We start from the raw sequence: 13025 nt of genomic DNA on the forward strand, positions 1-13025 counted from the left end.
TCATCTTCATCAGGGATTACAACGTCCTGAGCAGGACTACAAGGCCCATGGTTCATCACAATGTTTCACTAATGTCTAACCTCTTTAGACAATGTTGGGCAAGGCTAGCCAAATATGTGATCTTGGGGGCATATTGCGGGGTGTGGTTCTCTTGCTTCAACTTTTTCCTGTTTATGATCTGGATAAGAATAAGACTGTTTTGAAGTGTGCTGAATACTTCTTAATTGAATGTTTTTAAACAGAAGTTCGATATCCGTTTGTCAGGGATTCTTTAAGAGGGATGGACTAAAGGAGGTCTGAATTCACATTTGGAGTCCTTCCAATTGTGATTCCAGGATTTGAGTCACAGAACGAAGCCTGCAACGGAGAGCAGCTGGACAGTCAGAGAATTTGTATACAAACTGAAAATAAAACCAAAGAAGACGAAATGGAGGGCAGAGAAAAAGAGGAAACTGACCTGTTTAAACTTCTGACGTCCTTTAGTAAGTATCCTGGATGGTGTGGGCGGGTTTCTGTTTAAAATTGCAGAAGGAAGGCCTTCCCCATGTTCAGAGCTCTGCACCTCTTGTTATATCACCACGACATATGAAAGTTAAGGGATGTTAGCTTTCTAGCACTGTGTAGCTGAAGCCTTGCTATGTTCTGGTGTGCGTGTGCTGTTTCTTCAGGAAAATGTCCCCTTCTGAGATCATAGCAGCACATCCAGTTCAGGCTGGATGGAAATTCACTGCAAAATTTTGTTAAAGGTCCAAATTGCAGACATGACATTGAAATTTAAACACAGAAGATAGGAAAAGATAGGCCAGCATGTTAAGGCAGAAAATCCCACAATTTCTTCTTTGAACTGGGTTATCTGAGTCCACACTGACATATATTCAAGTTCAAAGCAGAAAATGTGGGATTTTATTCAGCTGTATAGATGGGGCCTTGGTTCAGCTGTATTACTTCTGTGTTGTCTATCATAGATAAAATCTCAATCTTCTCTTCTTACTGAATCCTTTTGTTGGGCAAAGTAACATTTATGGCCCCCTCCACACAGCAGTATAAAATCCACATTGAATTGGATTGTGTGGTAGTGTGGACTCAGATAACCCAGTTCAAAGCAGATATTGTGGATTATCTGCCTTGGTATTCTGGGTTATATGGCTGTGTGGAGGGACCCTCAGCCTCTCATGCAGCCTGCTATCATCACAAAACCACATCCAGGGAGAGAAAGAATGTAGCAATTTATATGGTTGCTTCCAAATGTACAGCTTTTTGACCTCTTTGTTGTTTGTTGTGTGCCTTCAAGTAATTATGGACACCCTAAAGCAAAATTATCATGAGGTTTTCTTGGTAAGATTTGTTCAAAGGGAGCTTGCTTTTGCCTCCCTCTTAGGCCCCATCCGCACTGCCATATAAAACCCAGATTATCTGTGTTGTCGAAGGCTTTCATGGCTGGAATCACAGGGTTGCTGTGTTTTTTCCAGGCTGTATGGCCATGTTCCAGAAGTATTCTTTCCTGACGTTTCGCCCACATCTATGGCAGGCATCCTGTAGGAATGTGCTGTGCATGTCTGTGTTTTGCACCTGAGCATTTATTCCCACTCTAAAGCATCGAAAGATAACCAGTTAGTGTGCTGCTACATTCTTTTTTATGCTTCTCTCTAGGCAACGTTTTAGCTCAGGAAAACTCACTGAAAGACAAAAATCTGTTTCATAGAAGAAACCAGAGACACCACTCAAGGTGCTAAAAGGATTTGTTTGTCCAGGTTGAGCATCCCTTATTTGAAATGCTTGGGACCAGGCATGTTTGGGATTTGGGGAAATTTTGAAACCTTAATGAGATGTCTGGGAGAGGAGCACCTGAGTCCAAACATGCAATTCATGTATGTTTCCTATATACCTCACAAACCTAGCCTGAAGATATATACTTAGTATTTTTTTTTAATTATACACGAAACAAAAGTTTGTGTATGAGAAAGCAAAGATGTCCCTATCTCAGCTACAATTTGGGGTTTTGGAGTATTTTGGATGTTGGGATTCTGGATAATAAATGCTCAACCTGTTATTTAATTCAAAATATTAAACTTACTTGGGAGTAAGCTTGATTGAATGTGGTGCCATGGATAAGGAATGCTCAACCTGTAATTAATAAAAGCAAGTATCCTTTTAGGATATGGAAGGCATGGACAAACTTTGGCCCTCCAGGTGTTTTGGACTTCAACTCCCACAATTCCTAACAGCCTATCCAAAACACCTAAAATCAGGATAGTAAATAAAGAACAACACTCAGAAGACAGAGGAATTCCAGATATGAAATAAGCGAACAACTCAGAACAATGGATTCCCTCAGGCAGGATGCAGCCAGGCTTTAAAGCTGCACGGCTATTTAATAGTAATTAAGCTGGCCAATTGCAACATTCACACTTGCCTCAGGCAGACAAGAGTTCTTCTTCCCACCCTGAAGATTCCACAGATATATAAACCTCCCTAATTTCCATATAGAGTACTTCACAACTTCTGAGGATGCTTGCCATAGATGCAGGCGACACGTCATGAGAGACTGCTTCTGGAACATGGCCATACAGCCAGGAAAATTATTAACAACTCAGTGCTTATTAACAACTCCTGCCAGCCTGTTGATGCTTCCTCATCAAACGACAACACCCAAGGTTCCACAGCTTCGAGCCAGGGCGGCTAAAGTGGAGTCAAACTGTATTCATGCTAAAGTGCAGACGCACCCTTCCCTTGCGCCTCTTCCGGGCGGCGACCAGGGCTCTTCCAAGAGCCGAGCGAGCGAGCCAGAGGGGGCGGGGCCTGGCTGCTTAGCCCAGCCCAGTTCAGCTCGGCCCGCCTGATTGACACGGGCCAAAGTTATCCCGGAATAAAGACAGCACGCATGTGCCATCACACCGGATGTGAATGGGGTTGCCTTGCAACGGCTTAGAGGTGCGCGTGTGCTTATGTATATAGGCAAGGAGCAACCGTGCCGAGCCGTGCCAAACCAGTCCAATTATTGGTATTGTTTTGCCTTGCAACAACAACAAAAAAAACGAGACAAAGGGAAATAGTGTTTTTCCCTCTCGGGAGACTCTTGAGACCTTTTGCATCTCTTTGTAAAATTATACAGATAGATAGTTAGATAGATAGATAGTGTTATTGTTGCTTATTCCTATTTGCCCCGGGGCGTTTGGGATGGATTTCCGCGGGAAGAAGTACGAGCGGGGCAGCAACTGGTCGGACCCGGAGGTGGCGCAGCTGCTGCACTTGTGGGCCGACGCGGCGGTGCAAGCGGAGCTGGAGAGCTGCCTCCGGAACCAGCACGTCTTCAACCGCATCGCCGAGGTCCTGCGCGAGAAGGGCATCCGCCGCACGGGCGACCAGTGCCGCGAGAAGATCAAGAAGATGAAGCTCGAGTACCGGCGCCTCAAGGACAGCGGCAGGGCGGGGACCGGCCCACGCGTGGGAGCAGGAGCAGGAGGAGGAGGAGGGCGGCCCTGGAAGTTCTTCCAAGTCCTGGACCGCGTCCTGGCCGGCAAGGCCCCCCACAGCCCCCCGGGGGAGACCCGCCTTCCCCCGCAGCCCCCCCACCCACGCCTAGCACCCTCCTCGCAGCCCCCGGAGCTGGTGGAGGTCAAGTGCGAGGAGGCGGACTCCCCCGAGGAGGAGCAGGCCTTGGCCCCCCGGCCCCCCTCCCGCCCAGAAAGAGAGAGGACCCACCTGGAGGGGTCCCAGGACGACTCTCCCCTCTCCCAGGTGGAGCCCCCCCTCGAGACCAGTGTCTCGCCTTCAGGTAGGACCCGCCCTCCCCTCCACTTTGGGAAAACGGCATTCCTATACCTCACAACCTGCCATAGATGTGGGTGAAAGGTCAGGAGAGAATGCTTCTGGAACGTGGCCACACTGCCTGATAAACTCACTGCAACCCCGTGCCTTTTAGGGAAGAGCCAACAACCCGTTAGAGTAAAATCTTCTCTTGCAGTATACATACAACCAGATATAATTATGCACGGCAATGGTTTCAGTTGTTAGCCTGTATAACCTGACATCTCTTATCTGTTAAGAAAACAAGACATTTTGCCAGTGCATAAAAACAGCATAGAATGATAGAGTTGGAAGAGACTTTACAGGCCATCCAGTCCAACCCCCTGTCAAGAAGCAGAAAATCGCATTCAAAGCACCCTTGACAGTTGGCCATCCAGCCTCTGCTTAAAAGCCTCCAAAAAAGGAGCCTCCACCCAGGCCTGTAGCCCCCCCCCCCCCCCCCCCCCGAAATTTTTCAGGTTAAAAAACCCCCTGGTTTACTCATGAATTTTAACTGGTTAACCAAATCCCCATGCTAAGTATATGAGAGGCAAAAATTAAAAGTCCCTCCAGACACTATCTCAAGCAGATATTGACAGGCATGTAGTGGGAGGGGGGGGAGGAGGGTTCAATGCCCCCCCCCATCGAATTTTCAACCCCTCAAAACTGTTGAACATTCCTCACAGTTAGGAAGTTCTTCCTAATGTTCTTCTTAATCTTCCTGGCTGACAAGGCCCTCCACTGCCCCCTGGGGGAACCCCATCTTCCTCCGCAGCCCCTCCACTCCCACCTGGGACCCTCCGAGTAGCCCCCGGAGCTGGTGGAGATCAAGTGTGAGGAGGTAGACTCCCTCGAGAAGGAGCAAGTCTTTGCCCCCCGCCCCATGACCCTCTCTGCCCTGCCCTCCCGACAGAACAATTCTGACCTCTCTCTTGAGACCAGTGTCTCTCCTTCAGGTAGGACCCCTTTCCCTCCACTTGTGGAAAATGGCATTCATAACCTGGTTACATCCCAAATATACTACTGTGTTCTATGTGGGGTTGCCTTTGAAGACTGTTCGGAAGCTTCAAATGGTCCATTGGGCGGCAGCCAGATTACTCACCAGAGCAGGGTGCAGGGAACACGCCAGCCAGCTACCGAGCAGAAGCCCCCGGTGGCTCCAGGTTGGAGGTCCCCATTGAGATTAGTGTCTCGCCTTCAGGTAGGATAGCCTTAACTCCTAGTGACCCAAATATCTGGAAGACCAAAAGTTGGGAACATGGAGTGAGAATTGTGGCCTCTACAAGCATCTTGCCTTCAGATATGACCATTAGCATCTATAAGACCAACATTTAGGAAACCGGAAGCTACAGTTTGGGAAAGTCACTTGACTTCTAGGGGTTAGAGTTTCCAGAACTTTCTAGCATGCAGTCAGGGATTCAGGGAGCCGTAGTCTTCACGGTGGAGATGCCAATTGAAACCAGTGTCTTGCCTTCAGGCAGAAATGCCACATGTCCTTATGCTGCATTTGGGGTGAGGTATAGCAAAAAATCATTGAGTGAAATATAGGCAGACAGCCTTGCTTTCATTTTCAACCGTAGATCTAATCATACTGGGAGAGAAAAATTTCAGACCATAATCTTTGCAGATTAGATAGTTACCACCTTTCTAGTGGAACATAGTTGAGACTCTCACTAGTTTTAGATGGCAATTTTATACTTTCCAACATTTCACAAATGCAGACTTGGACTCACAAGGTGAGCCAAATTAGAGCATGATTATGATGACAAAAAGTTAATAAATGACAAATAACACAAGTTGTGGTGTGTGCTAAAATAAAAAAGTTAATTTAAAATGCCGCCACATTTCTTGTTTTCACTCTTAGCCTTCCTCCTTTTATGTTGTAAGAGATTATTAATAATAATACTTTTATTACCCATGGCTCAAGGTGGCGTATAACACAGAGATAAACACATGACTATACACATAACAGGATACATACAGTTAAAACACAGGTTAAAATTCATTGATAAAATTCAAGTTAAAATTGACTGGGTAGGCCTGCTGGAAGAGGCCTTCCGTTGCATCTTGAATACCAACAACAGATTTAGCTGTCAGAACTCTTCCGGCAGGTTGTTTTACAAACTTGGGGCGGCCGATGACAAGGTCCTCTGGGTGATGGTTGCCAGTTGGGTCCTGGCAGGCTGGAATAAATGCCCCCCAAAGGACCTAGGTTTTAGGAGACGATTGTAGTGGAGAAGGCAATCCTCTTAAGTACCCTGTATCTCAATATCCATTATTTATTTTATTTATATGTTGAATTTATATTCCACCTCTCCAAACTGAGTTTCAAGGCTGCTAGTGGACTAACGGGTTTGTTTTCAGATTATACTATGGAGAGCTCTGAATCTACTTAAAGGCTGTAAGGGGACAGCAAAGTTTAACCTTTGCTAAGAAGCCTAAGATGACTGAAGTAATTGCTCTAGATCGTTTCTTTTGTCTGTTCCTCTTTTAGGTTTGAGTGAACCCAACATGGCTTCTTCCTCTCGGATCCAAAGTCTGGGGCCACGGCCTGGTTTTTCCACCTTGCACCGCTTGCGGAAGAAACGGAAAGCCCAACGGCTGAGGGATCCTTTGGATGCACTCTTGCTGAAAACCCTGACTGCACAGCGGGAAATGGAGGAACGCTTTCTGCATATGGAGGAATGCCGACTCCAGCGTGACCTGGAAGTGGAGGAGCGGCGGATACAGATGGAGCAGCGTCGTTTTGAGCAGGAACGGGACCACGAATTTCGCATGTTCAATGTCTTTGCCCAGATGCTCAGCATCTTAAAACAGAGTAATAATGGCTCTTCTGCAAGTGGGCAGCCTCAGAATATCGAGTTTAGCCAAACATTTTCAGAAAGCACAGGAGTAAGAGAACGGGTACAGGAAGAGGGACAGACCTCACAACTACAGCAACCCCCTTTGGACAGGAGAACCAATGTACACAGTTTTGGCAATCACAGCGATGCCCAAAGCAGCCCCTACCTCTCTGCCCGAGGCAACATTGCTAACATCTGCTGGGGCTCAGCAGAAGAGGGTTATAGTGCCTATCATGCTGACAAGTATGATGAAAACAAAAATCCCAATGTGAGTGACAGTCGTTTTGCTACATGAAAAAAAACATTTTGTTGATTAATGATTAATTACACACTGATGTAAAAAGCAACAAAAGGGCAGATCTCTGGGAACAGGCAACTACATGTCAACATTTGATGTAATGTTGATATTAGAGCAGAGGAAAGGGAAATGCAGTTATGAGGCTTTGGTTTGTCCAAAGGTTGAATTGAGTAGTGAAACCCTAAGTCAAAGATGTACTCGGTGAAATAGGCAGAAGCCTGTATAAACCCCCTTTATGTTGACCAACCTCAGAGATGAGCCAACAGAAGAACTTGCTAGCATCACCGTTCTGCAGATTAAGGCCCCATATACTCTTCCATCTGATGCAGTGTAGGGGACACATTATCTTGAGATGTCCAAATGATGCCTCATAATAATGACCTTAACCTGAATAAACCTGAAAATCCAGGATTACTCTGGTCTTTAAAAAATTCCTCCAAAGATCTGGATCTTTCAGTAAAGTCTTTGGGCGTGTGACGCCTGTGAAAACTGCTCTTGAGATTGCCATTTGTGCTATCCGGAGCAGCCTCCACTGCTACCCCAACTCTGCAGACTCAAACAGCCCTGGAGGAGGGATGCCAGAAACAGCCTCCCCAACCATTTCTTTTTCTACCTTATGGAAAATGAAACTGTTATAGATGGTAATAAATCTGGCATCAGATATCATGAACTGAAATACATGCACCTGGGATTTGTAAATATATGTGCATTACAACTGAGGTTTATACTATAATTTTGTAGCAGGGTAAATTCTGGAACTTGCCATCGTAGACAACCCTAATACAGATTGAAAGATAATTACAGACGGTCCCTGAGTTACAGACAACTGATTTAGAAATGACTTATAGTTAAGAACGGGGCTGAAACAACAGGAAGTGAGAGAAATCTACCCCTCATTCACTCCTGAAAGAGTTATCATGGGGAAAAGGTGTCTCGGAGAAGCTTTATCACAATCCTTGTTTCTACAACAAGCCTTTTTTTTCAAAATCCCATTATCATAGGGACAGAAAGAGATGAAATCTGTAGAGGGGCACAGGCAGCAAAATAAACACCAAAGGGTATTAACCCTTTCCTATGCGCTCTCTCTCTCTCTCTCTCTCTCTCTCTATATATATATATATCCCCTATTCTATCAGATTTCTTTTCAGTCCACTCCTTTGGGCTTTTACGCAAATCTATTTGCCAAAATATATTATCCTTCTTTTCAAGGGCTGCTTGTGGTCTTGGTATCCAGTTCGGTAGTTGACATGCCCATTGGTTGTCTTTTTTCATGCTATATGCTCTGCCCATCTTCTTTTTGCCTCATATTACAAATTCAACTTAAGAACAAACCTACAGAACCAATCTTGTTCATAACTTGGGAACTGCTTGTACATTCCCAAAGGGAATCACATACTAAATTCCTTGCTATTTACTTTCATAGTCAATTTTTTAAAACTTTCTAAATGTAAATGTACTGTGCTTTAAATAATCCTCCAGTGCATACAGGGGATATCTATGGGAATGTTTACGCATTTTCTATGAAACATGATTTTTGAGATGCCAGCTAATATTGAAGACATATATGTGCAGAGATTGATTGTTTGCCTTCACAAAACCTCTGTGTCTTTTCTCCAGGGCATCATTAATTTTGGCACCAGTGAGAATAAACTCTGCTTTGATCTGATGTCCAAGCGGGTAAGAACATTTTACATGCATTTCAAGCCACAACAGTAGCTTTCCTAATTATCCTTAGTTTGACTTCCATTTGCATCTTCATTTTGACACTAGTTGGCCCTTTTCTGCTTGGGTCGCTTATGAACGATCTCCCTTTTTGTTTGTTTGATGGGAAATACATCTTTGTTTGCTGTCAGTCCAGTGATCTCCTATATTCCTGTGTAGTAGATTCCTACCCTGTTTCTTCCTTGAAACTTCTACTGCCTCCCTTCTCCCCTGTAGCAAATATTTTTCCAGCTTTTCATGGAGCAAATAGGAACACAGCAGGCAAAGGAGGCAGTGGAGACAGTAAACCTAACAGCTACTTCCTTTAAAAAGACGCCTTCCCTATCAAGTCTGGAGCTCACTAAAGCAATAGTTCTCAATAGCAGATCTTCCAGATATTTTGCGTGTCAATTCCCAGAAGTCCCCAGCCGGCATAGCTAGTGATCAGATATTCTGTAAATTGAAGTCCAGTACATTTTTCCAGATTAATGGTTGAAAACCTTATTGCTCCCCACTCTATATGTCCTAGCGCTTTATTGGAACCTTAGTTTGTCCCTTCCTGCTCTGATTTTACTTATGGACCCCTTCAGAGTCCTTGCACTATTCACTTTTTATTATATGTGTATCAATGCAGAGTTTTAAGGTATTTATTTAATGTGCATATTTTATTGCTGTATTGTATTAACTACTGTTTTAAATCACTGTTTTTATGGTGTTAGTGTTATGCTGGGCATGTCCCTGTTGTAAACCGCCCCGAGTCCCTTCGGGAAGATGGTGGCGGGATACAAGAATAAAGTTGTTATTATTATTATATTATTATTATTATTATTATTATTATTATTATTATTATTATTATAAAAATGATGGACTTCAGAACAATTGAGTGGAAAGGACATACAGTGGAAGCATAATACAGGGTGTTTGAAAAAGAACTCCCTATTTCACCATTTAATGAAATACTGTTGAGTATCCTTTATCCGAAATGCTTGGAAGCAGAAGTGTTTTGGATAGTGATTTTTTTTGGATTTTGGAAAATCTGTATTTGCATAAAGGTACATAATGAGACTCAAGTCCAAACACAAAATTAATGTTATATCATGTTTTAATTATTTTCTGCTCAAAACAAAGTTTGTGTTCATGGAATCATCAGAAAGTAAAGGTGTCACTATCCCGTGTGGACAATATTTGGCTTTTGGAATATTTTGGATTTCAGAATTCCAGATAAGAGATACTTGATCTCTATTTAATTCTAAATATTAAATACTAACATTCTTTGGGAATAAGCTTTGTGAAATTGATGCCATGTGTCTCTGGGGAAATCTGCTTCCTCTGGTTTACAAAGGATTGATGAAAAGCTTCATGTAAAAAGGTGGGTTTGTGGGTCCATCACAGGCATAGGCAAACTTCAGCCCTCTGGGTGTTTTGAACTTTAACTCGCAAAATTCCTAACAGCTGGTAAGCTAGCTGGGATTTCTGGAAGTTGTAATTTAAAATACCTGGAGGGCCAAAGTTTATCCATTCCTGGTCTTTCAAATAAAGATTTAATGGGTTTTAATTGTGAATTTTTTTTTAGTGCTGTTTGTGTTTAACTCTGTTTTAATTTTTGCATATTTGTGTATTTTAAATTGCATACTAATGCTTTTATGTCAAAACGTTTTGAGGCCCCTTTGGGAGAGATAAAGCAGGGTATAAATAAAGATAATAAGTAAATACATAATAAAGAAAGGCAAATATATTTTTTGTTATCCTGCTATGTTTTCCTTTAAATGTATGGACTCTGCTTCAAATTTCAAACTGGGTTCTTGAATACAGGGATGTTCTTCTACCTGTTATTCCACATATTTAATGCTGATGCAGCACCTGTTCTTTAGAGTGATATTCTTGTTACAATTAAATAAAATGGTACAGAAAGCTTGATGATAGAGACAAAATTGTGATTGTTTTGGGGTTCACTGAGGTTGTGTGTGTGTGCCTTTTGAAGAATGCATAAGAAGAATGTGCTCCATCTAAATACAGAAAATATTAATCTAAGTGTTTGGTTCTGTTGGTTCATACTTGGCTTTCAATTTCTGAAGACTTTAATGATTATTTCCTCTCCTTCTCATTACTGGTAGTTAACACAAAGTGACATGAATGTCATGGAGCCACCATTCCTACAGTATCCAGACTGGAAGGGCCACATGTTGTAAGTATGCTATGCCCTTTACCTTCCTGGGCTGCAGCACAGCTGGTAAATCACCAGTAGTAATAAGATCTACCAAACAAAAGTTGGCCAGTTCAAAGCCCGGTCGGGGGGCTCGACTTCAAGCCCAGCTCACTGTTTACCTAAGCAGTTCGAGAACAGCTTATAAGCTGTAAGTAGAGAAAATAGTTACCGCAAATTTCAGGGGGAGGTATTTTATGACACCATAACTAACAAGACCAGAAATGCGGTGGCCGAGAGGAAGGTGGAAAGAGGAAGTCCTGATGGCTCTTCGTCATAGAGAATGAAGCAACAGCACCCCCTATGACGGAATCTGAGCGCAACCTCAACCTCCAAGGCACCAAAAGACGGGACTTCAAGACTACATACCTCCTCTGTTTGTCTTATTCTGTTCTGTCCTGTCTTCAAATGGCATTTAATATTTGCTGTGCATGTGTATTGTGATCCACCCTGAGTCTCCTTGGGGAGATAGGACAGAATATAAATAAAGTATTATTATTATTATTATTATTATTATTATTATTATTATTATTATTATTATTCACTTTTCCTCATCTATGTAAACTGGATAAGGGGAATTAGCATTCTTATAGCTGAAATTATCATTATTGCAGAAATTTAAAATTAAGAATACAGGCAGTCCCCAAAGGACAGGGATGAGTTAAGAGAAAGTGAGAGAAATCTACCTCTCAGAAGGAAAATTCACTCTCAAAAGAGTTATTATGGGGAAAAGGTGTTTCGATGGAAGCTTTCTCACCAATCCTTATTTCCACAACAAGCCAAATTTTTCAAAATCCAATTATCACAGGGACAGAAAGTGCGATGAAATCTTCTGGAAAGGGTACAGAGAGGAAAATAAACACCACAGGGGCATTACACTTAAAATGTACCTGTTCTGACTTACGAACAAATTCAGCTTAAGAATAAACCAACATAACCTATCTTGTTCGTAAATTGGGGACTGTCTGTAATAAGTAACGATTAAAAGCACTACTAGAAGTGACAAAGGAAATGTAGCTGATTGTGGTGATATGTGAAAAATTTATAAACCATGTACCAGACATGAAGCTGATGGCTGAGCTCATTAAATATTGATATATAAGAAAATAATTGATATAAAGGTTGACATATGGAATATTTGTGTCATATAGTGAAGAAACACACTCTCCCTGGCTTTGAGTGGCTGACTTTTAGTTTAATAGCAGCTGTAAAAAGCCCTGAGCACCGTTTCTGTTTGGTACAGGAACAGTGTTGTTTATCACAAAACCTTTGTGATCTCTTACAATACAACTTTAGTGGGGAGCTGAGTTTTACAAAAACTAACTCCATGGTTGCTTTGTGTCTCTTTCAGCTTACGAGAGGAAGTGGCTAAATTTTTGACCTATTACTGTAAGGCACCTGCACCTCTCAAGGCGGAAAATGTAGGTCAACTTGTTTGTTCCCACAAATGTATTGGAATTCACTGTCAAGCAGCTTTATCTAAAGAGGGGCACCTGACATAAAACACTGAAACACCATATTGTTGCCATTATATTTAATGCTGTGAGCAGTAGGAGAGTGTTGTAAATCTACATTTACTCCTGCTGCAGCTGCCAGCACATTGGCACCATGTAAAAAAAAATAACTAGGGAGTATGAAATTCATGACCTAACTGAGTTATGTTATAATAATGCTGGAAGGAGTATCTGTGTTACATGCTGTTCATTTAAAATGCTGTTTATTTACAAGATTTAATGAATAGTTTTCATGATAATATGATTTATTTTCTTTTTTAAATTTTTTCTAACGCTAGATCAGATTTGTAAGTTTTTTTCTAAAAAGTTATTAATCCATATCCCACTCATGTTACTAGCCTGCTCAAATGTAGCAGTGAAGAAACAGAAGCAGAAGATGCTGGCCATACTAATAGACTGAGTGGCTCTGCTTCACTCACTTGCATAGATCCCTTACACTAACTTACACACAGTTCTTAATTGTCAATGGCTACTGTGTGTGTGTATAGACTTACAGAGATCTCATGAATTTCACACAGTTTTCTTAAACAAGGAATACTCAGAACTGGTTTTGCCAATTCCTAACCTCTATATATACAGCCATTCTAAGTCTCTTGCAGTGCTGTCCTGTAAATGTCTACTTTCCTGCATCTTGGCAGGGGGTTGGACTGGATGGCCGACGGCGTCTCTTTTAACTCTAT

At 42.4% G+C, this 13025-nt stretch overlaps 1 protein-coding gene across 3 annotated transcripts in view; it reads left to right on the forward strand.

The window, feature by feature from the left end:
• The first annotated feature begins 274 nt into the window (after positions 1–274).
• accs (1-aminocyclopropane-1-carboxylate synthase homolog (inactive)) overlaps positions 275–13025 on the forward strand; it is a 29886-nt gene continuing 17135 nt past the window's right edge. The window contains exons 1-5 of one of the 3 annotated variants that reach the window (XM_008105443.3): positions 275–482; positions 6281–6897; positions 8545–8604; positions 10743–10813; positions 12183–12252. In XM_008105443.3, coding sequence (XP_008103650.3) covers positions 428–482; positions 6281–6897; positions 8545–8604; positions 10743–10813; positions 12183–12252 — 873 coding nt within the window. In that variant the 5' untranslated portion in view covers positions 275–427. Of the gene's footprint in view, positions 483–2893; positions 3776–4876; positions 4988–6280; positions 6898–8544; positions 8605–10742; positions 10814–12182; positions 12253–13025 lie in introns of those variants that run through there. The other 2 variants (XM_062967915.1, XM_062967916.1) reach the window with 2 other exon arrangements.

Source organism: Anolis carolinensis, chromosome 1 (assembly GCF_035594765.1).
Source record: "Anolis carolinensis isolate JA03-04 chromosome 1, rAnoCar3.1.pri, whole genome shotgun sequence".
NCBI classification, from domain to species: domain Eukaryota; kingdom Metazoa; phylum Chordata; class Lepidosauria; order Squamata; family Dactyloidae; genus Anolis; species Anolis carolinensis.